We start from the raw sequence: 24,669 nt of genomic DNA, 5'->3' as shown, positions 1-24,669 counted from the left end.
GTTGCCTGATTCCAGCGGGAGCTCATCACATCACGAAATGGTCATTTTTTCTTCATCAAAGGGTAAGAGGAACATCTAGTGGCTGAACAGCACATTTGCAACTAGGAGAAGGCCGCAGTAAAGGGGCCATAAATAGAGTAGGAGAAGGATTTAGGCTTTCCAACCACACAGAAAAGAATGTAGATTTGGAACCCATTATGTAGAACACCCGCAGGATAAGAGTGAGCACCACATTAAAGAAAAGAAGACTCATTTGGATTATAAAGATATATTGATAGATGGCACATCTTCCCATACAAAATATTGATTCATAGAACACTTGGTCATCCATCCTACAGAACAATTATTGAAAATGTAAATTCATATTTGCAATTTCATTTTTTATTTTCCTTTTGGCCCTCAGGTACCCCATTACAGTCTCAAAGGGCTTTAAACGATGAGGGCAAATCCCCTGCAATTAAAAACCAACATTAAATTCTTAAAAAAAATAAACATAAGGTCACCTGTTCAGCAGAGATCATTTTCCGCTGACAAGAGGGAAATCCACAACATGAACAAAATAACGTTAAAAACAAACTTGGTTGGTAAAGTTCCCCCCCCCCCAGCCAGTAAAGCAGAATAAAAAAAGCATCATCTAGCTCAGATTTTCCTAAACCTGTTCCACAATAGAGCACGTTTCACACCTTCCTGATTTATCTATTGCATGTTTTAGTCCTTGGACTCCTGAGACGGCGACGGGAAGGCGTGCTACGGCGGGAAGCTGCTCCGGGCCTCGGCGGAGGGAGTAGTGTGTGGAGGATGACTGAGCTTCCCTCCACAGGAAGTGCCGCCGGCCTCGTTAGCGTGACTTCCTGTAGTAGACGAAAGCTACCACCAGCACCACGGAGGCCAGCGCCGTCACCGTCCGCCAGCGGGAGATCCCCCTGACCACGCCCTCCTGCAGGACGGACAGACACACGGAAGGGTCAGGCGGGGTCAGGGGGAGGGGCTTCTGCAGCGAGGGACTCTAGAAGTCCTATATTTATAGACGTGTTGGCTCTGGTGACTATTCATCATTTGTTCGACAGTGCGAGTATATTCATTTTAATTAAAGGATGCCTTCCCATTATACAAGTAAGTGAATTTTTTGAGTAAGAGGAGTTGTGCTGTCGCCAGCCTCTCCTTTCTGTTTGATGAGTACGTCTTCGCTTGCCTAAACATGACTCTAGAGAACCTAGAGGTGGAGCGACTGTCAGTGCTAGGGGGAGGGGGACAGTGCCTCCTGCTGGCTACGTTTGGAAGTAAAGCAGACATTCATTTCCCTGGGAGAAAGTCTTCCCAGAATCTCTCTGCTCTTCCTTTACCATTGTTATGTTATCCGGTGTATTTCAGATTAAACATTCGGGCACCACCTATCTTTCCTGACTTGGTCAATAACTAAACCCCCCCTAGTGCTGATTGGTCCAGCCAGAGCCAGACTGACCTTCTGCAAGAAACTGAAACGAGAACTCTGTACATCAGGACGCTCTCAGAAGGCTAACGTTGTCCAATATGAAATAACCCCCACTAGAAATTGCATAGATTAATCAATCAAACTACTGTTATACACTCAACCAATATGTTCAATAGAAACTTTAGTGCTGGGGGAAGCCGATGGGAACTCTAAACCAGACCAGAGTTTCCGTTGTCTAGCAATTACTGTTACGTATTTTAAGCACATAAGCTGCCCACACATAGCCACAAGGAAGCAGGATAAAACATATAAGCTGTTATTACTATACATAGTCACAAGGGGAGCAGGACCAACATATAAGCTGTAATAACTACTCCAGCCACAGATGGCAGCACCTTTAGACAGGTGAGGAAGCCGGAGCCAATACGTCACATAGGCCACGCCTACTTCACATAGGCCACCTATACTTGATATAAAAAGCCCCCCGGGGCTCGAAGATAGCTCTGCGGTATTTCTCTCGACACGTGTTAAATACAATTCCCTGCTTTTGCTTCATAGTTACCATACCAAAATACTTTAACAAATAAAGTGAGTTAAAAGCGACCCTGATTGAACTACTTTCTTCAAGAACACAACATTACCGGAAGTCATTGACCGGAAAAAAATGATTGCTTTATTGGCCTAATCTGAGGAGAAATCTATGCGATAAACAGAAATATTATAGGCCTTTATTACACGGGTCTTCTCAATGCCAAGGAACGCTCCGTTCACTTGCATGGGTAGTAAGTAGTCTGGTAACTTGTCAACCCAAGCGTCTTCGGTTGCTAAGCAACGTCAACGTATTTGGCGGACTATTGCTCTGCTGATCAACACTATGAATGCTGGTAACGAATAAATTGTAAAAAGACAGACACACGTGAAGTTATTTTTTTCGTTTTGGCAAATAGCCGTGTAATAAGCGGGATAATGTATAGAACGTCACCAGTCATTATCGAAAGTAAGCCCCTTCAGGGCGAAGCAAGACCCCCCCCGCTGCATGTCGGTGTCCTGTTCGCCCTGTCGGGGATTATTTTCCCGATAATGACCGGCGTTCTATACATTATTCCTTACATATATATTTAGCAGAGTAGGCCTAAGTAACAAATGTGTACAAAGTTACACATGTATTAAAAAGAAATGTCGGGTTGAAATCGGGCTCGGGCTCAGAATTACAGTTAATGTGTCGGGCCGGGCGGGGCTCGGACAGAACGTGCACGGACTCGGGCTGGGCTTGATTTTCTTGGCCCGATCTAAAAACGTTAAAATTAAACCTTCCAGGCCACATGACCGGCATCGATTTTTTCTAGCGGAAACACTGAACCAGACCCAGCCCCCCACTCACCCAGCCCCCCTGCTGAGCGATCCAGGTGTGGAGCTGCTCCCTGATGAACTGCAGCACCCAGCTGATGATGATCCGGATGTTCTCCATGTGGTTCATGGTCAGCGCCTTGGGGAGCAGAGCAGAGCGCCGTGGGGTTAGGGCACAGAGCAGCGAGACACCGTTACCTCTGGCAATGGGACGGTGCCTCAATGTGACAGGATGAACACTGACCCGGTTAAAGACAGGACATCCCCACTACCATTACTTGGGTCAATGGAACGTTAGTGGAGATGTCCCATCTTTAACGTGCTCCGTGTTCATCCTGTCACCTTTAGATAGAAACCAGAGGACCTTAGCCAGCATCATTCATGTTGACCTTTTTATGAACAATACTTTACCTGACTTCAAATAAACGAAGTACAGATCTTTTGGCCTGGGACGACTAATGAACCAATCCAACAAGTCCAGTTGACCAGTTACCAAGTCTTTAAAATCCACAATTTAACCACCACTAACAGATTATCTTTCATTCATCAGCCTATTGTAAGACATAATTTAACCTAGCGAAAAAGCTATTATCTTCAATTAGCTGTGGTTAGTGGGAGACGATGAGAGAACAGAGTAATGTCCTCTCTCTCTCTCTCTCTCTCTCTCTCTCTCTCTCTCTCTCTCTCTCTCTCTCTCTCTCTCTCTCTCTCTCTCTCTCTCTCTCTCTCTCTCTCTCTCTCTCTCTCTCTCTCTCTCTCTCTCCCTCTCCCTCCCTCTCCCTCTCCCTCTCCCTCTCCCTCTCCCTCTCTCTCTCTCTCTCCCTCTCTCCCTCTCTCCCTCTCCCTCCCTCCTCCTCCCCCTCCCCCTCATGCTCTCTGCCTCCGTTGTCGGACTGCCTCTGCCTCGGTCCCAGCCTCCTCTGTTGTGTACAGTGGTTCAGGGTACTGGACAGGGAGAGGTCCCAGAAGAACAACACTATTTCTGTTAAGGTGGACTGATCATCAGTGTTGCGTCGTCCTTCTACAGAACGGACTCCCTCAAAGAGCAGTTTACTGCACATGGTCTGAGGGAAGAGCGGTCAGCATGGAGCCGGTACCTTGTAGATGAGTTTGTAGGCCAGGTGGAAGAGGGCCACCACACGGCCCCAGGTGATGCCATCAGTGAAGATGCTATTAGCCACCTTCATGAAGACTTCCTGGACACAGTTCCCCTGGACCTGGCTGATCAGGCTGGAAGAACCAGGCAGAAAACAGTCAGCAAAGGGATCAGGTAAACAACAACAACAAGACAATGTATGTCAATGGAGCGGTTTGGTTCTGCAAAGTGAAACTCCCTCCCAACGCTGAATGATTAGACAACAACAACAACAACAACAATTGTATTTTGATGTTTTGGCGGTGGAACTGCTTCAGTGGAAGCATTCCCCTTCCTCCTTCCCTTCCTCTTTTTCTTCTCCCGGTCATAGTGAGATGTCTTGCTTAGGGACATCCCGACACTCAGCTAGGAGGAGCCGGGGATCGAACTAGCAACCTTCCGGTTCCCAGCCGACCCGCTCTGCCTCTTGAGCCCCACGCCGCCCCCGTGAGGCTCCACTGACCTCTGGAGCTCGGCGTTCTGGTTCAGGGTGTCGGCGATCCTCAGCAGCTGCTCCACCACCTCCTTGATCTGAGGGTCTTGCTGCTCGTTGCGGGCCCCACCCAGGTCCTCAGAGGAGACCCGCATGGCCGGGTCAACGGCGCCGATACGGTTCATCACGTACCTGCAGCAGAACATCAGGTCATCCCCCACAGGGATTTAGAGTACTGGTGGCAGCTGCAGACGTTTGGTCGTGAAACAAACTGCAAATCAAATCCATATATCTGCTAGGTTTAACAAACGGTCATGACCCATGACGCTGAACACTGAACACCTACATGTCTACAATAGGGGAAAGGAATAAGACCCTCACTCCTCCAGGTCCCTAAACGTTATGGTTAAAATGGGTCGATGAGATAGAGCCTGTTGGTTGATGCTCCATCGATACGAAGACCACCTCTCCTTCGAGCCTCACTCTAACTACGACAGCAATGTCTCTGTAAGTGTAATGGTGTAGTTTAGCCTCGGCTAAGTGAACTCCTACACACAGCAGTAGGATTGGACCTGGGGTGAGCTGAAAATCACCAATAGATGGTTTAGAACAACATCAAAGGGTTTCAGCCTGTATTATTCCGACCAATAGCGTTACAGTGCCTTGGTCTCTGCTGGTTGCCCTGTCTTGTCCCTACAGTCTCTAATTCCAGCATACCTATTCTGTCCGTCATAGCAATGACTCAGATAACGGTCACAATGTCCTGCCTTCCTGCTGAAGGAGAAGTTGTTGATGCAACTGAGCAGGCCAGATGGTCAGCAATCTGACCATTGCAAAAGACAAACTACACGAGGACTATACTGTATGAAAGGAACTCTTCCATTTTCCATGGAAGTGTTCATTTGGTCGGAGTGGGGGTTCAGCAGGATGACTGTATTTATGTTAGTCATGTTCTGCATTCCTACAGACAAATTCCTTCATGAGTAAGAAGCCATTGAGTGTTTATGGATCCAATTCATAGCACAATTCAAACACGATCAAGAATGATTAGTCTCTCGCTTTTTTAATTAAAGATTATAAATGAAAATTATCTAGTTCTGAAGATCCGACTTTACATCAATGTCATCGTTCAATAAGAACGAGTTCTGTTAGCAGTTACAATGCTAGATGCTGTACCGGTTATGGTATGTCCCCATACCATACGATTCCTTGAGACGAACCAGGAAATCAACCATAGAAGTTTATGTTCGAGAATCAACCAGTTTTAGGCTGGAACCAGCTGCACTTTTCCTCCACCTCGTTTTCACTTATGGGAACTGAGGCCAGATTATTAGAGGTCATATTAGTGTCATAAAGCGTGTGTGACGCTCACCCTCTCAGAACAACAGCCCCCTGCTCCATGATGGGGTCATCGATTACATCTGAGGAGACAAACGCACATGACAAAAAGTATAATCATTTCACACACAAGCTCATACATTCTCAGGAACACACAACACACACACACACACACACACACACACACAGACACAGACACACACACACACACACACACACACACACACACACACACACACACACACACACACACACACACCTCCTCGTCACGAACCAGGAAATCAACCATAGAAGTGTGTATTACTTGTGTATAAACGTCGCCCTTCCCAACAGGACCATTGCTGAATGTGTTAAAGTTGTTCTGGGTGAGTCGGCCTTACCTTCGCCCCCCGCGGCGCCCTGTTCCTCCGCGCGGTCCCCGCCGTCGGCGTCTGCCATGGCTAAACTCACTCCAACTAAACCAAAGTTACTAACACAGTTTGTAAAAGAGCATTTGCACAGTCAAATGTCCTTCCGTAAAGTGGACTGTGAAAGTTTGTTGGATCGCTGCCGGTCACCTAACAGGTTACAGCGTATCCCGCAGAAAGAGAAGGAAACAACACGGAAGCGGCCTGCTGAGGTGAAGGAGGCAACAGCTGACGGCGGTGGAGGAGTTGGGGACTCGCGCTCCCTCTCAGTAATATGACGTTTGAAGACCCGCCCCTTTTTAGCGAAAGAGCTGAGCCCTGACCAATCAGCGAACTACAAACTCCGAAACTCCTGCAGGGTTTAGGGTTAAATAAAGAAGAGAGAGCGCCCGTTTGAAACACATTCACTTTTAATGGGTACAACTTTTTCTACCGGTATGGCTGTAACAAATTTTTCTTCAGCACCTAAAACTACAATCTTTTTAAAAAGCTACAGTTCTGGACCTTTTAGGCAAGGACCCACATTTGTCTACTACAAGTGGCAACCATTTAAATCTCCTCAACTATATCACGGAATTTGTGAGATTAGGACAAATACAATGTATACCTTTCTTGCAACCTACCCCACTACCGGGGTAGGTTGTAACAGGTAGACAAAATGCATAAAAACAACGGGACTCCATTTGATATGCCGATTTAATGATAAGCACAAACAACAGGGTTTGAAAATAGATTCACCAAACAAAATATTCTTTAACTGTAAATGAAGACATATGCATCCTGCGCGCGTGTGTGTGTGTGTGTGTGTGTGTGTGTGTGTGTGTGTGTGTGTGTGTGTGTTACATTGGCAAAGGCAGACTGGATGCCACACACATCTATATGTCTATGAAAAATGGTAGGCTACATTCAGTAACTAGGTATACAGAAAAAGTAGAATCGTATAACATACAATCCATTCTTCACATAGAGAATAAAGATCATATTAATGTTATGAACAAAATATAAAAAGCATAACGTTTATGCTTTGTGTGTGTGTATTTGTGTCTCTTGAGAGAGAGCTGAACAGTTGTTGTTTTTTTGAGAACAGGGCAACATCTCCAACATCAAGATCTGGTAACATGCAAGGGGACGGTGGTAACGCCTTTAAAACATGCGTTACAGCCGACCCCGCCCTGTCATCCATTGCTGAACTAGCTGTATTGGCATGGGGCTTTGACATTAGCAAGGTAGAGATACACCATTCTTTACTAGAGAAACTATAGTTTGACCTGATATAACTCATACAACTTTATCTACCCCGGTAAGAGTACAAGAAAACAAACATTAAAAAAAAAAAGTTACTTTCTTACCTTAAAATTTGGATTTCCTTCCTAACTCTTCGAAAAATGGCGCCAACTAGTGGAACATTTCCATGAGTGACCGTAGAGGAAGGAGGAGGGGACTGAACCTGTCACATGGCTCATATCTTATCCCTGATTGGTGGAATTGGGGCCGGTGTTACACCGAATTCTGCGACCCACCAAAAAAGTGTGACCCCAGGGGGCGCTGTTGCATATTATCTGCAGAATGCACGAGTTTGATGCGTAGACAGGCATGACAAAAACAGACATAAAACATAAGATCTCCCTCCAACCAATTACCTTTTTATTAAAGGTGCTTAATAAATGCATTGATTGATTTGATTAGCATTTTACAGACCCATACAATGGATAGGGCGTTTAGTACGGTCCGTTGCTTCTTTACCCATAAAAAGCAACAGTCAGTGTTAAATTACGCTGATTTACCTTTGAGCATTTCCTATTATAGGTTACTGTGTAAAATGTTTTTTAGAATTAATGTTAGTATCAAGAAAAGAAAGACCTACCGGTGGGGGGAGATCTTATGTTTTATTTATGTTTTTTGTTATAATGCACTCGTGCATGTTGCAGAAAATGTGCAACAGCGCCCCCTGGGGTCACACTTTTCGGTGGGTCGCAGAATTCGGTGTAACACCGGTGTTACAACTCATTCCCGTGTTACAACCATAGACATCATATATCATAGACGGAGCATTGAACGCTACTGCCTACTGGCGCAGACGAGACGCAGGGCCGCCGTTCTTTGTCTTTGGATCTTTTGAATAAAGGGATCAATAAATGGTGAATCGCAATGATCGCAAGCAGAGGAACGCGAGAGTCATTGAGCAGCAGCTGAACCAAACTAAAAATCCCTTTATCACTAAAACACTTATAGTGATAAAAAAAAAGTCACCACAGTGCCTAAAAACCATCAACGTCATTCATGTTAAGTAAAAGGAAAAACCTCGGACACGAGAAGTTAACGGATCCGTGCACTAGGCCCTCTCGAATGCCGGGCCGAAACAACATTTGTTTCACTACAACTCCAGCTGCCCACCCCTCCTTCTCCAGCAAAAAATAATAACATAAAACGGCTAATAAAACGCTTGAGGTGGCGTTTTGAAAAGAGAAAACTTACATGGCATAAAGATTGTTTATGAGCCTTTGATTGATATCCAGTCATTTTTTCCGGAGACACATTCCTGTTCCCCACTTGTATTGGAGTGAACGAGATATCTACTTCTGGGCCCCTTGAACCGAGGGACCCGTCCACAGCCCGCTTAAACAGCTGCAGTACCAGGCTTGGCCGCTGAGCACTGGTGGTTTGCAAAAGTATGCACTGTTCCTGGGGGCTTGGCTCCACTCAGTGTAATCCGTTTGGAAGCAGCAATGAATTGTCAGCGCATTTAATTAATCGTACCTCACTGAATACCACTGATTTTTACGCGTTTTTTGACATGGATTGGCGTGTTTTATTATTCATAGTAGGCTAAACAGTAATATATATTGTGGCGAGCAGCACGGGAAGGACGAGACGGGAGCCCAGGTTCAACCAATTATGCAGTTCCGTGCCCCATACACCGCACGTCAACGGACTGCCTTTATTAACGACCACCGAACATTACAGAACACGGCACTGCTGACCAACACACACAACACTCTCATCAATGGTCGCGATCACACAAAAATGCAACTACACACGATTAGCACACAACCAATAAAGACCCCAAACCCGTTAACCCCAATTATCCAAACAACTACCAAAAAGACGACAAAGCCCCTTCGGTTAACATGCCACCTGGATACCCAGAATCCCCTGTACGACCCCGTAGGAGTCGCCACATTATACGCTATATGTGACCAGACGTCCGAGATCAAAACTGGGAACATAATCCCAGAGAAGGGGAAAAAAACGGTCAGCTATTTTTAAACTGAAGAAACAATATATGATTAGGCTATATATACATATATATCCTACATTTTGAATACATTAGATATCTATATATCCTACCTTATAGACTGTATATATATATATATATATATATATATATATATATATATATATATATATATATATATATATATATATATATATATATATATATCTGTTGCTGCAGCAGCAGAGTTTATTCTGTCTTGACACTTTGTATTGATATTTTGTATTTACTTTTATCAACAACATTCTTTCCTTAAATTATTGTAATGTTTACAGTGATTGTTTTATATGTATTTTTTCCATTTTCCATTTTCCACCGCAGAGACGCTAGAGGTCAGCAATACTCCCCATCGCGCAATGACGTCGGTTAGAAATAGTGGAGTCGAATTCATTTTAAATAGCGCTGTCTTTTCCCATGTTCGAACGGAAGCACCATTTCATCTCCCCTTGACGCAATGATGTTTTCCACAAAGGTTAAGGAAAGGAGACATAAAGGTTAGGAGATTGACTTTCCGTGGAGGCCCCCGGTCTCCCCTACGTTTATAGGCAAATTATTTTAAATTAAGAGGCCAAATACAAAATATATTGATGTAGCCTATGAAAAGTATTTATTTTGTTGAAAGATATAATTATAAAATGTAACATTTCCACATTAAAATATCTAAAAGCGAAGTTGTAGCCTACTTTCTCTATCCCAAATGTTTCCGAAAGCCTGTATATTTCTCACAAATCCAGGTTCATAATAGGCTTTATCAATATTTGAAAACACTTCAAATGTTTTACTTTGAAACATCTTGTTTTATAATTTATGCCTCGGCCATTTGACAAGAATAAATCAAGCCAAACGAGGAGGAAGATAGCATGGGAAATTAATTGGTGGATTTGATTGGCTGAGGGTCAAATAATTAAAAGAAAATTAAAAGGCTAAAAACTTTGTTTTTATGTGTATTTGTTGATTATGCATGCAACGATTTTATTTTCCTTTATTTTTGTATTAGTTTAGTTAGCATTTAGCATTTAACTTTTATCCAAAGTGACTTACAATAAGTAGCCTACATTTGTCAGAAGAAAGAAGGAAGGATGTTCATAGCACCAAGCGCAGCTAGGAGGACAGTTGGTAAGACAGAACATTCCGATGTTTAATAAAGGAATGAGGAGGAGCCACCGGTCTGTGGCTCAGGATGTCAGCGTTGTGAAGGGAACGATTGATTCTCGCATTCCTGGAGCACGTTGGAATAAGGAGGTGGGGGAGGAGGGAGGAGAACATGGGAAACAGTTTCCTGAGGTTGGAGGCGGAGGAGTTGATCTGGGTCCGGTAGAAGGGCGATGTGGCTGTTGACACCGTGGAGGTGAAGACTGAGAGGAGGTGAAGGCAGTGAGAAGGACAATCTGATCTCTTCCGGGCAGAAGGAGTACCCAGAGGAGGACAGCAGAGTGTTGGAGGCTTCCTCGGTGGAGAACCGTTCTGGAGATGGAAGTGAAGACAGGACAGGGGAAGCGAGAGTGGAGGGAGGGATTTCAGGTGTCGGCGGTTGGTGACAGTTTGAGGGGGAGGGGGGATTTTGTGTTCTCAGGTCAGGGTCAGGGTCAGGGCCTCCACACTCACAGCGAGACATGTGTCCCCTCTCCTGTCCCGGTATGCTCTGGGGCAATCCCAGGGGATGCTCCAAACAAATCGGTCAATTACATCGGTTTAAGTGATCAGCTGAGTGGGTCAAATTAAAAATAAAATAATGATAAATAAATGACGTATCTGAGATGATATCTCCAATGTCAGGGTGTTTTTCAGAGATTAAATCCTTTCTACCCCGCAGAACTGAACGATGAAGACAAACTACGGACAAGGACCGAATGAAGCTGAGGAGATTTGATGTAGAGCTACACGTGTCCACACGGGGGCGGCGTTGTGCTATAATAACATTATAATATAATAAATAATATAATGATATAATAATATTTTCCGTCAAAAAAACCTTAATACATAGAAATAGCCAAACAATCTGACGTTGAGAGGAAGCGCCTACACTCGAAGACAAAATCAAGCCTTTTACTGTATCCTTTTATCTGGAATTTGGAGAAAAAACACATTGCTTAATAAGTTGTGAAAATGGCAGATATAATATCACTCTACACTGACCCATAAACAAGTGTTTTTACTGTTTTTTGCCAACTTCTCTCATCCCACACACAGAAACGAACAAATAAATACTTGTTCAAAGGTTGTGCGATTAAGAGGGAATCAAACCAAAATCTCACAGGTGGCAGGTAGAAATGATATTCTACGACTTAGCTGACAGTGATTGCTAACCTTTGGCAATTCATTAAGTGGTCAGGAAAATGGATTCAGATTTAACATTTTGATAATGCATTCACCTCATTAACAATGACACACTGCTCTCCCCTACATTAAAATCGCCATTCCACTTTGAATAATAACAATTATCGGTATCGGTATCGATATCGCTGATTCGGGTTCTGTATTACTTGGTATCGTATCGAAATCAGATTTTGCAACATCTCCCACCCCGCATGTAAAGCTGAACTCGGTTCTGTCTACATAATAACACAAGGGGGAGACGTTAAACCACAAAAAAGAAAGCCATTTTCATGCTGTTTAGTTAATATTCTTATAATGAACCACAGGAATAACAATGTCACAGAGATTAAAGTGCAGTTCACATTTTAACATTTTTTTCCCAAGTGGAAACAACATGCATGTTATTGAGACAACAAACGTATAGCAGGCATAAACAACCTGCTCGATTGTACTGAACATGAGACTTAGACACATGTACAAGTACAATGTGTGCTGATACTAAAAAATATTCCCCTCTACAAATAAGATGATACGCACAACGAGGGTGCAACTTAGGAACTTTGTCATGCCTATTGAATCAATATTGTGTTGGAAATGTGAAACTTCTATTGATTGGTGTACAGGTGATTAGTTCAAGTCGGTAGGTCTGAGTGCTACCAGGCGGTCTGAGCCCTGCACTCCTTCCAGATGGAGTGCCGATCTGACCGTCTGAGCTGCCAGCTGAACATGTTGCATGTTTCTTTGCTCTTTATTTCCGAGCACTAGAAGCTTCTAATGGCCGGAGCTCATTAGAGGATAGTCTCCACTGATGTACACTGGAGCTACGGGGAGGTTTACAACTTATTACCAACAGAACACTTTCCACATAAAGGGTTACGCTCAGAGATGAGTCCTCGTTCATGAATAAGATATGGTCCCAACAGGGTGTGTTTGACTCACGGAGGTCAGAGAGGACAGAGGAAACACTGCCCCAGAAGGAGTGGACCCACCCTGGGCAATCCCACATCTTATGCAAAGATGGGCCCTTTAATTTTTGGGGACTTTGGGTAATCCAAATCAAGCCGCATTTCCTAGAAGATAGATAAAATCATTACACTCATTTATAGTGAATTAATTCCCAATATGGCTCCATACTCCAACGGCAATTTAAGTTCAAATCTTTTAGATCAATAATCCATACCGTGGTATTGCCGATGGACTCCCTGTTGTGGCCAGCAGGGGGAAGGGAGTCGGTTGACCAGCAAACGTTTACATTTATTATCACAACATAAATCCACGTTGAATTTTGACAATCAATGAAAACATTTTTTTTTATTGACAAAAATAAAGTTGATCGATAATAAAGAGCAGTCTCTCACACACACATACACACACACACACACACACACACACACACACACACACACACACACACACACACACACACCCCCCCCGCCTTGTCTCAGCTCTAGTAACACAGAAGTGTTTACATAACAGACCTCAGGTGAGTCAGGGAGAAACCCTGTGAAGGAGAGGGCGAGGTTTGGGAAGACCTTATCTGTGGAACCTCTTTCTTACTCTTTATCAAACCTGGAAGTTTAATAAAGAACATATCATCTCTAGCACTTGGAAATTAAGGGAATTTAGCAGATTTCCAGTGCAATAACATAATGTAGGGAATGAATGCAAGAATATATCTTTTAACATTATTTAAAGAGGCTGCATTAGCCAGGGTCCCAACAATAGTAATGGAGGCAGAGAGAATCACATCATCTGTCAGTTTGGTGCTAAGGAAAAACACATGACTTAAATTCAAAAAAGTTCATGCATCAAAAAGTTCATACATCTGTCACACATATCTTCCACACCTGGATATACTATAGAGAGTGTGGAACTTGAGAGATGATCACTGTAAGGCCTTGAACTAGTTTAGTGTGAGCAGAAGATGCACACGATGAGTGCATCTTCCAGAAGGCCCCCACCAGTCAATCGCAAAACGTCACCTCTAATTCATTTATTTGGACCTTTTTGTCCTATTTTTCCTTTAACTTCACTTCATAATATAATCACCTACTTTTCTAGTTGTGAACCATTAAACAGCCATACATTGAAGAGACGGGGGAGGTTATAATGGACTTTAGATGTTTAGCGCTGGGATGGCTGCAGGTCGACCGAGGAGGGCGAGTCTACAGAGGAGGGCGGGTCTTCAGAGGAGGGCGGGTCTACAGAGGAGGGCGGGTCTACAGAGGAGGGCGGGTGAGGGACGGCTGCAGGTCTACAGAGGAGGGCGGGTCTACAGAGGAGGGCGGGTGAGGGATGGAGCGGAAGTCCTCAGGTTTCTATTGGGGGAGGGGTTCTCTTCTCCCCCTCCACACTCAACGCTCCCTGACCTGTGTGTGTGTGTTGTGTGTGTGTGTGTGTGTTGTGTGTCTTGTGTGTGTGTGTGTGTATGTGTGTGTGTGTGTGTGTGTGTTGTGTGTGTGTGTGTGTGTGTGTTGTGTGTGTGTGTTTGTGTGTGTGTGTGTGTGTGTGTGTGTTTGTGTGTGTGTGTGTGTGTGTGTGTGTGTGTGTGTGTGTGTGTGTGTGTTTGTTAGTGTGTGGGTTTTTTGGGGGGGTTGTGTGTGTGTTTGTGTGTGGGTGTGTGTGTGTGTGTGTGTGTTTGTTTGTGTGTGTGGTTGTGGGGGGGGTTGTGTGTGTGTTTGTGTGTGTGTGTGTGTGTATGTGTTTGAGGGGGGTGTTTGTGTGTGTGTGTGTGTGTTTTGTGTATGTGTTTGTGTTTGTGTGTGTGTGTGTGCGTGTGTGTGTGTGTGTGTGTCTGTGTGGTGTGTGTGTGTGTGTTTGTGTGTGTGTGTGTGTTTTTGTGTATGTGTTTGTGTGTGTGTGTGTGTGTGTGTGTGTGTGTGTGTGTCTGTGTGGTGTATGTGTGTGTGTGTGTGTGTGTGTGTGTTTGTGTGGTGTATGTGTGTGTGTTTGTGTGTATGTGCTTGTGTGTGTGTGTGTTTGTGTGTATGTGTTTGTGTGTATGTTTGTGTGTGTGTGTGTGTTTGTGTGTGTGTGTGTGTGTGGTTGTGTGTGTGTGGCAGCCCAGCCAATGCATTGTTAAAATTATGTGTGTGTGCGTCTGCCTGTGCACACGTGTTTTTCATTTGCATAGGCCTCGCTCCTCTCCGGTGATCTCACCCTGCCTCGTTTCTCACACACAAATAAATAGGGAGGGCCACGCCCACATCGCCTTACACAATGCCTCCAAACTACTGAACACACACACACACTAACAACACAACACAACCCCAGGCTATCAGAAAGGACTCCACCGGCGTAACCGTCGTTTGTAACTGTCGTTACCAAAACTAATTTGTAAAGATTTTATTTTTAGCCGCTAGAATATCCCAACTGTCAATAACGTGGCTGTCAGACAAGGGCTGGATTTAATTGTAGCCTTGTCATGACAGGAAGTGTGTGTGTGTGTGTGTGTGTGTGTGTGTGTGGTTGTGTGTGTGTGTCTGTGTGTGTGTGAGTGTGTGTGTGTGTGTGTGTGTGAACGTTGTGTCGGTGAAGCCAAGAGGGGGTTAATGACAACAGGAAGAGGAGTGTGGTGCATGGGAAACAGACCCAGTAGTTATTTTTCTTGAGGACCCACAGTGTGAAGGACAGTGGACCTCACACTACAGCAAGTCTGCTGCAGAAACATCACAACCCCCCCAACCATAACCACAACCCCAACCCTAACCACAACCCCAACCCGACCCCAACCCCAACCCAAACCCTAAAACAAACCCTTGGGGGGGGGGGGGGGGGGGGGGTCTGAACATGTGCTGAAAGAAGAGTTCTAATGAATGTTAATTGGTTGGTCGGTTCATGACCCCAAGCTGTGAAACCCTGTCCTGATAACTCCAACAGGCCCTCGGAACAGGCGGAGTGGATACTGTTCCTTCACCTCTCCCCCCCCCCCCCAACCCAAGGCCCTGGGAGGGCTGAGCTCAGGAGGAGATGTCTGTCCAAATAAAGCCTCTTTGACGTATTCTCACAAGACGTTATAACAGCTTTATTGATGCTTAATGTCCCTTCCTTGATAAGTGTTTCCATCGTCTAAAGGAGCCACAGGCTGGGCTCACACCAGCCTTTACATACGAGCTGCACATGGTCAGAGCGGCCTCTGACAGGATCCCACTGACGCCGTCAGATAACTCTGACTTTAGACCATGTGACCGTCGTCCATACATACGTTGTTGCAAGCGTTTCTGGAAGCATTCCAAGGCTCAGGATAGAAAAACAAACTAGTTTACTGAAGAAAACTACAAAAACAACAGCTTGAGTAAGTTTTTGCCTGGTTTATATCTGACTTTGAATAAAGTACAGACCGTATTAATACGGTTGTGTTCAGTGGGATCCTCAATACGGTAGTGAAGGAGGATCTCTCCAAAGGTTTCTTTGTTCTCCATGAATGGGTTTGGTGCATTGAGAAGAGTGAACAAGTCACACCTGTTGACAAACCCACTCACCTGGCTACTGGGAGTGTCTGTACTGGGAGTGTCTCACACTGGGAGTGTCTCGCAGTGGGAGTGTTTAAGGTGCACTGCGTGTCAAATAACCCATTCAACAATTCTTTTGAAAATGACATTCCTGTTACTTTACACCACCATCCTCTGGTTAGGCTTCATCAATACACCTCAATATGGTGCTGGTGATAATGGGTTTATTGTTCTGATCTTATCATCATATTCAACAGCCATGCTTAACCACTTTTACACAAATTTGCCTGTCAAAACTGTTAGATTGCCTTTCCTGTTCAAATTCAATTTAGTTAAAGTTCTAAAGCAGAGATCCCATATTCATACAATGTTATGTTCTATTAACGTTCTATTAACATTATATGAATCAACATTATGTTAATAACAACATCGATCCCGACGGAGTGCACATCATTTTGCGTTCTGTGTTGATGGTGAGTGTGTACTGCTTTGTACTGATGTGTATTTCTTTGTACTGCTGTATACTGCTGTCTACTGCTGTGTACTGCTGTGTACTGCTGCGTACTGCTGTGTACCGATGTGCTTCAGAAGCGGCGTCCCGTGTTGGTGCAAGTTCACACACGCCCAGGAAGAATGCCTCCCTGAACCTCCTTGGCTCCTCTCCTTTGTCCCTTGGCTCCTCCTCTCCTCGTAGCTGTGGTTGAATATATCTATAAATTAATAATGAATATATATATATATATATATATACTTTTAAAGATAATAAATAAATAATATCAATAAATAACTATTACTAAGTTGAATGTTTAATTTTTTAGTATCAAATAATGTATGTAGTTATAATAATAACAAATATAAACTCCTCGGTCGACCTCTGCCGAGTGGAGCCGCCGTCGTTCCGGTCGTCTGGGAGGCAGAGGCGGTGTGAATCCCTATAGCCTCGTGCAGGATCTCGCCCGCCTCTGTCGCAATGATGCGCGAACCTTGGTTGCGGTGACGCAGGTATTTCCTCGTCGCTCCGGGAGGGCGGAGGCTGCGAGGAGCTGCAGGTGAGTTGGCACGGACGAGGAGATCCAGAGTTTGGGGAAGCAATCGGTCCGAGTGCAGCTTTTCAGCGCTTCCAGACACCTTGGTGCGGTCGGACCCTCAAAGGTAAGCTGATTCATCTTTACAAATGCATTATTACTATAGTGAGATCTTTTTTATAGGCTCTAGTCTGCTATGAGCCTCCGTTCAAACTCTGCTATCGTCTTATCGGGCATACCTGGCTCTAGGTGTTAGCCTACTCTGAAAGAATATAGAGCATATTTCATGTTATTTTATCGTCGATTCGGTGAACTTTGAAAATTAAAGTGCCTTTGAAACTTCAGCGAGCTCCTATATCTGCAGGAGAAACACTTTGTGATTCATGGTTTGTGCTCCTTTACTGATGCAACGAAAACATTTTTTCAAACAGAATCGACAACAAGTTGTTATTTCATTGAGGTCAAATGTCGTTTTTATTTGTTATTATTATAATAACATTCATTTGGTACGAAAGCATTCAACCTAGGAATACATATTTATTTTATCTTTACATTTATTTATGTATAACCTAGGCCAATATAATATATAGGCATATATATATATATATATATTATTGTTCTTATTATTGTTCTTATTTTTATTATTATTATTATCATTATTATTTTACATACATTTATATACATTTTTATGTATAAAAAAATATATAGGTATATTCAACTAGACCTGTCGCCGTATGTGCATTTTCTGAATAATCTTCGTGTAGTTGCATCTACTCGTCCTGTCCGCACTTTTCTTGAGCGTGTTATCATGTAAATGCTAGCGAGGCTAATGACCTAGCACGTTCCCTGGGCCGCTTTGAAGCGGACTTGTGATTGACGGACCAACGACTGATGGTGAGTTATTGCGCCCCCTGTTGACCCGTAGAGACCTACGGAAAGGCTAATTTGCTTAATCGTATTTTCGCATAAATCGGAAATAACTTTTATGTAAAATAATCCAATAAAAAAGAAAACATTAAGCTCGGGCAGTGTTGAGGAGTATGTGCACCAGGTTTTGGGTCATTTGGGTTTACAGGTCCGTTTTCACTTTTTTTTCACGGTTTCCCAAACTTTAAAGGTAAGGCAGAATCTTTCCCGACGGAGCTAATGAGTCCTTGAGGCAAAAAGGTTCAGCTTGTGAAGTAAAGCCCAGAAACAAAGTTCAGATATTTTTATAGAACGGGGTGCAGGGCGTTGCCGTTTAGATCTGACCCTGAGTGACAGCGCCCCCTGTGGCCACAGCAGTACCACACCTTTTGGAAACCTCCTTACTTCCGGTCTAAGTATGCTAATGGGCAACTCTCAGGTGTTCATTGATTGATTGATTGTTTTTTGGCGCATCCAGTTACATTATTAATTATTAATACTTTAATTCTTATTATTTTTAAATCGTAGTTATGGCCCAGCACACTGATTATAAAAAATATTTTTAAAAAAGTATTCTAAATTAAAGAAATCATAGGAATGGCGGAGCTGTCTGATATATGCACAATTATTTGCAATGTGCTTCAACCCTGTAGATAAAACCGGTTGGAAGAACCATAATAATACAAATAATAATAATAAGACGCATGATTACATTAGTGAGGCTTGCTTTGCCACCACGCCAATGTGGCTCTTCGGAGTGGCATTGCGAGACATATGGGCGCACTGCTGGTCTTGGACTCGGCCCGTCCGGACCCCGAAACCCCCGCCGTGACGCGTGGGCAGCACCGGCGGACATCCCCCGCCATTCCGCTGGCGCGCAATAGCGCATCGATTCACCGAACGTGAAATCATGTGAAAAGAAACGCAGGACTCGCGTAGCTGGAGTGCGGTCCCGTGTGTAACCTACGTATCACGTTGCAGGGGGACACACGCTCGTTTCGACGTTGTTTTCCCAGGGAATAGAGGAGCGTCTTTTGGCGAGCGCCTCCTCACGCGCCTCCTCACAGCAGCGATGAGCGCTCCGCTCAAAGTTAATTTAGCCGCAGCCTCAGCACCGTCTCCATCCTTCAGTTAGACCAGGTCTGAACCGAGGTTAACAGTTGGACATCGATCGCGAGGCGTATTAAAGGAGTGTTAGGAATCCCCAAGGTTAGTGGTGATACCCCGGGCCGTCCCTTAATTGAAGCTCGTTTCATGTAAAGACGGATTCCAATGGAGGGACGAGCGTGTGTAGAGAAGCCGATAGAGAGCCAACACAACCATGATGCGGAGAACGGTAAGAACGAAATCCTCTTTCTGCAGAAGGAGAAGGAACGGGACTGGATGAGATGTTGACGCGTTAATCCTTTAAAACGTTTGGTAATTGCGTAGACGTGTCTGCTCTGATAAGCCGATACTAATTGTATTTTACATCCATGGTAGGCTTAAATATAATCAACATGCTGCTATGATGAGCTGATGGTAATTTATTATAGTAATATAATTAACTGATATATATATATATATATTTATATATATATATATATATATATATATATATATATATATATATATATATATATATATATATATATATATATATATATCAGTATAATTGCAAATTACATTTAATTACAAATATATATATATATGTATATATATATATATAATAGATATTCTCCTATCCCATTTGATACTAATGCAACAACAACATCGGAGCTCAAACCAATCTATGCTCCTTTTGCGAGGTGCTTGTCTGGTCGGTTCACATCCTGTTGTTTTGGTGCCTTATTGGGACGGGCGTTGGACAGATGGGCCCATGCGGGGCCCCAGACAGCAGACCTGACTCTAGAACGGTCACAAACCACAAAAAGGAAACACAGCTACATCTGATAATCAGTCTGCCAACTGGAACGTTACAACTGTGTACAGTAAAAACATGTTCTATTAATGGCACCAGTAACACATTCTGGGGGTGTGTGTCCACCCCCGGCCCGGCCCCCAGGACCTGGGACCTAACTGGGACCTCATGGGTCCTCCCCCAGCATGTCCAGTACCTAGCTGGTCCTCTCCCTGCATACCCTGTACTGGTATTCAGTGGAACAAAAACAAATGCAAAAACCACGACCCCCCCCCCCCCCCAGGTGCTTTGGTTTGGTCTACTGGGGGTGAACTCACTACAGGATGAAAACTAACAGGAGCTTTGGTTTGGTCTCCTGGGGGTGAACTCACTACAGGATGAAAACTAACAGGAGCTTTGGTTTGGTCTCCTGGGGGTGAACTCACTACAGGATGAAAACTAACAGGAGCTTTGGTTTGGTCTCCTGGGGGTGAACTCACTACAGGATGTGAACTAACAGGAGCTTTGGTTTGGTCTCCTGGGGGTGAACTCACTACAGGAGCTCAGCAGGACTCACTCGGCAGGTGATCCCGTACCTTCTGCTGCAGAATGAAGCAGTGATGCTCCGTTGAAGGTTGACCGTGACCCTCTGCCTCTACCTCCTCCCCAGGTTCTCCTCCTCCTGCCACCTCCTCGGTGGAGCGGCTTCTCTCAGACCACCCCGGGCTGCCAGAGCGGGCCGACATGAGGAGAAACGACGACTACTACCCCGTCCCCGGAGAGGAGAAGAGCCCAGATGGCCCCAGCTACGGGGCCCCCGGCAGGGAGCCCAAAAAGATCCCCAACGAGAAGATTGTGAGTCCTTCTATCCCTGTTGCCTTTGTTCATCGTTTTTCAGTTTGATAATAATAAGTAACCGTGACAAAACATGGAATTGACTACAAAATCGTGGATCATATGGAACTGATGTTTTCATTGGCGTTGATGCTTCTTTACCCCGCCTGGCTGAAGAATTAATAATACAAGTCAGAAAAATACACTGGGTGCATATTGTAATTAAAACGTACTCCTAATCTAGTCACAAACTGATTGGTTACTTAAGATAATGATGTATCCTGAGAAACTGTTGCTGCTTATGAAAGATTACAAATCCATCATTCAAAGTGACATGTGGTCGCTTTCTTTGGTCAAACACGTTTGGCCTATTCGTTGATGTCTCGTCTTAGTAGACACACAGCGCTGGTCTCTGCTGGTTCGGTTGGATGTTGGATGTTGAAACCTGGTCTATGGTGTTGTGTTGCTGTCGGGCTTTGTGCTGTTCTCATAACTTTATTCACTCAGCCGTTGATCAGCCCTTTGCATGTCATTGAAATTCACGAACCAAATCAGGAACCAAACGTCGTATCAGAAGAGGTTTCCTGTTACTCTAGGAGACTGTTGCTTTGGTGAAACATGTTGGTGTTATTTGCATTTCTAACTCAGTAGTCCACAAAGAGAAGTCAGTTCGGATAAATATTAGCGACAAAGTTAAACAGCAGATCACAGTGAGTACTTTTTACGACAACATATCGATCATTAAGCGATTTTTGCATTTTTTTTATATGAAAAGCCTTTGATAGCAGTCAAGGAAATTAATCCAGCACTATAGGCTTTATTAGAAGTAGGACATTTTTTTGTAATATTTATCTTATGAATTAATTTAGTTATCCACTCGAAGATTCTCACATTTTACGTCCCTCTATCTAATAGATTTTATTTGCTGCCTCTGAAAATAAACAACTTAAGAATTAAGAATGCAGCCAACACACGTTGAATCAATCAGTTTCATTTGACATCTTGACATGCAAATACACACACAATGCGACTTAATCTATTTTTTTTCTAAAATGCGCCACAGAGTATTTAGTGCGGTAGCCAGTGTGTGTGTGTGTCTGTGGGTGAGTGTTGTAGGAGCAGAGTCAGGGCTTTGTACGAGGGTAGATTAATGTGCTGGTGATTGGGTGAGAACGGCGTGGCTGCTGGTGGCTGATACACGGCATCCTCAGGCGACCTTTGGCTCCCACTGCTTCCACACGGGGTGAAGGCTAGGATCCCACAGGAAGAAGGGGTGGCTGTGTTTGTGTGTGTGTGTGTGTGTGGGGGGGGGGGGGGGGGGGGGGTGTTTATGTATGTGTGTGTGTGTTTGTGTGTGTGTCATCAATTAGGATGAGCGAAAACATCCATACACAAGCACACAAGTTCACAGAATCCTCCTCCTCTTCCCCCTCTTACACACACACACACACACACACACACGAACACCCATGCACACACACACAAACACACACACACACACACACACACACACACACAAACACACACACAAACACACACACAGATAGTGCAGGCCAGAGTCTGGTATCGTGTCACTGTGTACTAACAAACAGCCCACATAAACATGAAGAAGCACCCAAATGTGGAAACCAATAATGTCGGACACAGAGCAGTGAGTCTTGCACTCTCTGTAAACAGAGCCTCGGTGTTAGTGTTGGCTATAAACACCATGGACATGGATCACCAAGCTAGTAACAGTAACCCCTTTGGACTAATATTCTGAGACTGGATTCTGGGGAGATTGCAAAGCTTGAGCAAGCAGAAGAAACGTTTGTGTTTTTACAGATTATGCAGTTTTACAGAGGATGTAAGGTCGTTTTTGGTAAACGGTCCCCTTTGCATAGGATACATCTTGGGACAGATCCTATAGGATGCAGCGTTGGACAGATCCTATAGGATGCGTAGTATTTCAGCCTATAGGAAGCAGCGCGGGACAGATCCTATAGGATGCGTAGTGCTGCACAAATCCAATGTTGTCGGGGCACAGTAAAGGGTCATGAAGCCAGCCTGCAATCAGAGATTTGGGTGTTCTAAGTTCCAGAGCCGTGGAAAGGCCTGAATACTCTGTGGATTAAACACAAATTGCAACTATATGTCGTCTGTGGAAAAGTATATCCTATATTCCTGGGAGAGTGCTCTGGAGGAACAGATTGATGTGACGTAACCACGACCAATCAGAGGACAATGCCAGTCGCCTGCTGTTCAGTCGGCACTTCCTGGGATGCTGTTTGCTCCCTGTTCCCTCCTCTCCCTCCTCTGCCCCTCCCCCCTCTCCCCTAATGTTCCCTCCTCTCCATCCTCTTCCTCTTCTCCTCTCCTTCCTCCCACACTCCCATCTCTCCCTCCTCTCCTCCCATCTCTCCCCCCTCTCCCCTTCTCTCCCCCCTGTTTCTCAGCCAATGGGAACAGCAACCATTGAGGTGTTAAAGAACACTTCCCACTTTCACTGGCGCCATAATGAAGAGATCCTCACTCACTATTTAATTTGGATTAGCTGTGATTGTTATGTGCTTAACTTGTAAACCACCTTCCCTTTGTATGTTCAATACAACAAAGTTATTATGTAGATGAACATTGTTTTCCTGTGTGTCATGTTGCAAAATACACAGCCATGCTGTATGACGTGATTCACGGTTCCATGGCATTAAGAAATGTCCCTTCACTGGATTCTGGTTATCTGGCTGCTCAAACTTCTGCATTATATTTGAATAAGCCAACACCTTCCCACTGTACGTGCTTTTATACCAGACTTGGTATGGTAGATAGATGAATGGATACATTCTTTAATTAAGGTGTAACAGCACAAAAGCACCTAATTAATGTACAATATGAATAAAAAATAGACTTAGATAGAATAAGATCTGAACCAAAAGTGGCAAACAAATTTCAATTTCAAAAAAGTACGCTTCAGTCTGTACAAGAAGGACCTCGCCCAGTCTGACTCTGGCGGTCTCCAGCCTGATGAAGCCTCGCTGCGGCAGCACGAAACATGTCCTGTAGCGCAGCAGTGCTGTATCTATCGCTCTGTAGCTGAACGAGCTCCTCTGCTCTGCCACAGAATCAGAGCGGATGAGAGGAAGGGTCTGCGTCGATGGTAACACTGTTGGACTGAGGCTGAAGGGGCGAAAGAGGGACTGAGATGCTCCACACAGGCTTTCTGTTCAGCCTTTATCTCACACCATCAGGGCCTGCAGATCACCTTGCCCAGAGTTCAGCCCAGGGCGTTAGAAGAGGGTGATATGAGCCGGCAGAGGCCACGCTCCCTGTCCCCTGGGGCGCTGGGGATGCATCGGGGAGAGGGTGCGCATTAACCGCCTGCCCGACGCGTCCATGCATGTTGTTACACCAAGCTGGAGCCTGCATTGGTCTGTGAGGTTAATGCGTCACCAACAGCAGCTCGAAGGGCACGGTAAACAACGGGGCTGGCTAGGGTCGGCCATGTTTCCGTAGCCAGGAGGCGTGAGTGTAGGGGTTGGTTTATCGGAGCTGTCTCTGTCTCCGGGGCCTGAGGGCCTGAAGAGAAGAGGATGGTGGGGCTGTCGGGAGAGAGAGAAGGTATGGGTGAGGTTTGAGGGGTGGGGGAGGGGAGATGATGGCTGAGAGTCTAAACTAACAGGTGAATGGATGGCGGCTGGGCTGGTAGCTGGGTTGTAAAACACCTTAAGGCAGTTCAATAAATCAATTCACTCCAAGAGCATAACTCACTTTAAGACACTAACTCAATCATTGTCTGGTGTAATTTGTCATGTAAGCACCTTGGAGGCTTTAATGTCACTGAATACATTTCATGCACCAAATGTGATTCCATGGTCCACCCCAAAACAGTTGATAATAAACCAGCCAAATAGACAAG

At 44.6% G+C, this 24,669-nt stretch overlaps 2 protein-coding genes across 2 annotated transcripts in view; one reads left to right on the top strand and one right to left on the bottom strand.

The window, feature by feature from the left end:
- Window positions 1-252: 252 nt before the first annotated feature.
- On the bottom strand, window positions 253-6,444 carry LOC307076425 (apoptosis regulator BAX). Its single transcript, XM_079737425.1, has 6 exons — window positions 6,066-6,444; window positions 5,720-5,768; window positions 4,378-4,539; window positions 3,877-4,009; window positions 2,814-2,918; window positions 253-937 (listed from the first exon to the last, which is right to left on the bottom strand). The coding sequence occupies exons 1-6, from the start codon at window positions 6,121-6,123 to the stop codon at window positions 839-841; spliced, it is 606 nt and encodes a 201-aa protein (XP_079593551.1). The 5' UTR covers window positions 6,124-6,444; the 3' UTR covers window positions 253-838.
- A 10,720-nt stretch (window positions 6,445-17,164) lies between these two features.
- ano1a (anoctamin 1, calcium activated chloride channel a) overlaps window positions 17,165-24,669 on the top strand; it is a 34,499-nt gene continuing 26,994 nt past the window's right edge. Inside the window, exons 1-2 of the mRNA XM_079737117.1 lie at window positions 17,165-17,285; window positions 20,614-20,798. Coding sequence (XP_079593243.1) covers window positions 20,688-20,798 — 111 coding nt within the window. The 5' untranslated portion in view covers window positions 17,165-17,285; window positions 20,614-20,687. The remainder of the gene's footprint in view (window positions 17,286-20,613; window positions 20,799-24,669) is intronic.

The sequence above is a fragment of the Pollachius pollachius genome (assembly GCF_949987615.1).
Source record: "Pollachius pollachius genome assembly, chromosome: 5".
NCBI classification, from domain to species: domain Eukaryota; kingdom Metazoa; phylum Chordata; class Actinopteri; order Gadiformes; family Gadidae; genus Pollachius; species Pollachius pollachius.
Note: the sequence above shows the minus strand (reverse complement) of the source record. Positions and strands in the feature narration are given on the sequence as shown.

Excerpts from the sequence above, each read along its gene's own strand:
- LOC307076425 (XM_079737425.1), bottom strand. The coding sequence starts at position 6,123 with ATGGCAGACGCCGACGGCGGGGACCGCGCGGAGGAACAGGGCGCCGCG. Across the intron at positions 5,769-6,065 it reads GGGCGCCGCGGGGGGCGAAG|ATGTAATCGATGACCCCATC; the intron begins GTAAGGCCGACT and ends TTGTCTCCTCAG. Across the intron at positions 2,919-3,876 it reads CCTACAAACTCATCTACAAG|GCGCTGACCATGAACCACAT; the intron begins GTACCGGCTCCA and ends CTGCTCCCCAAG.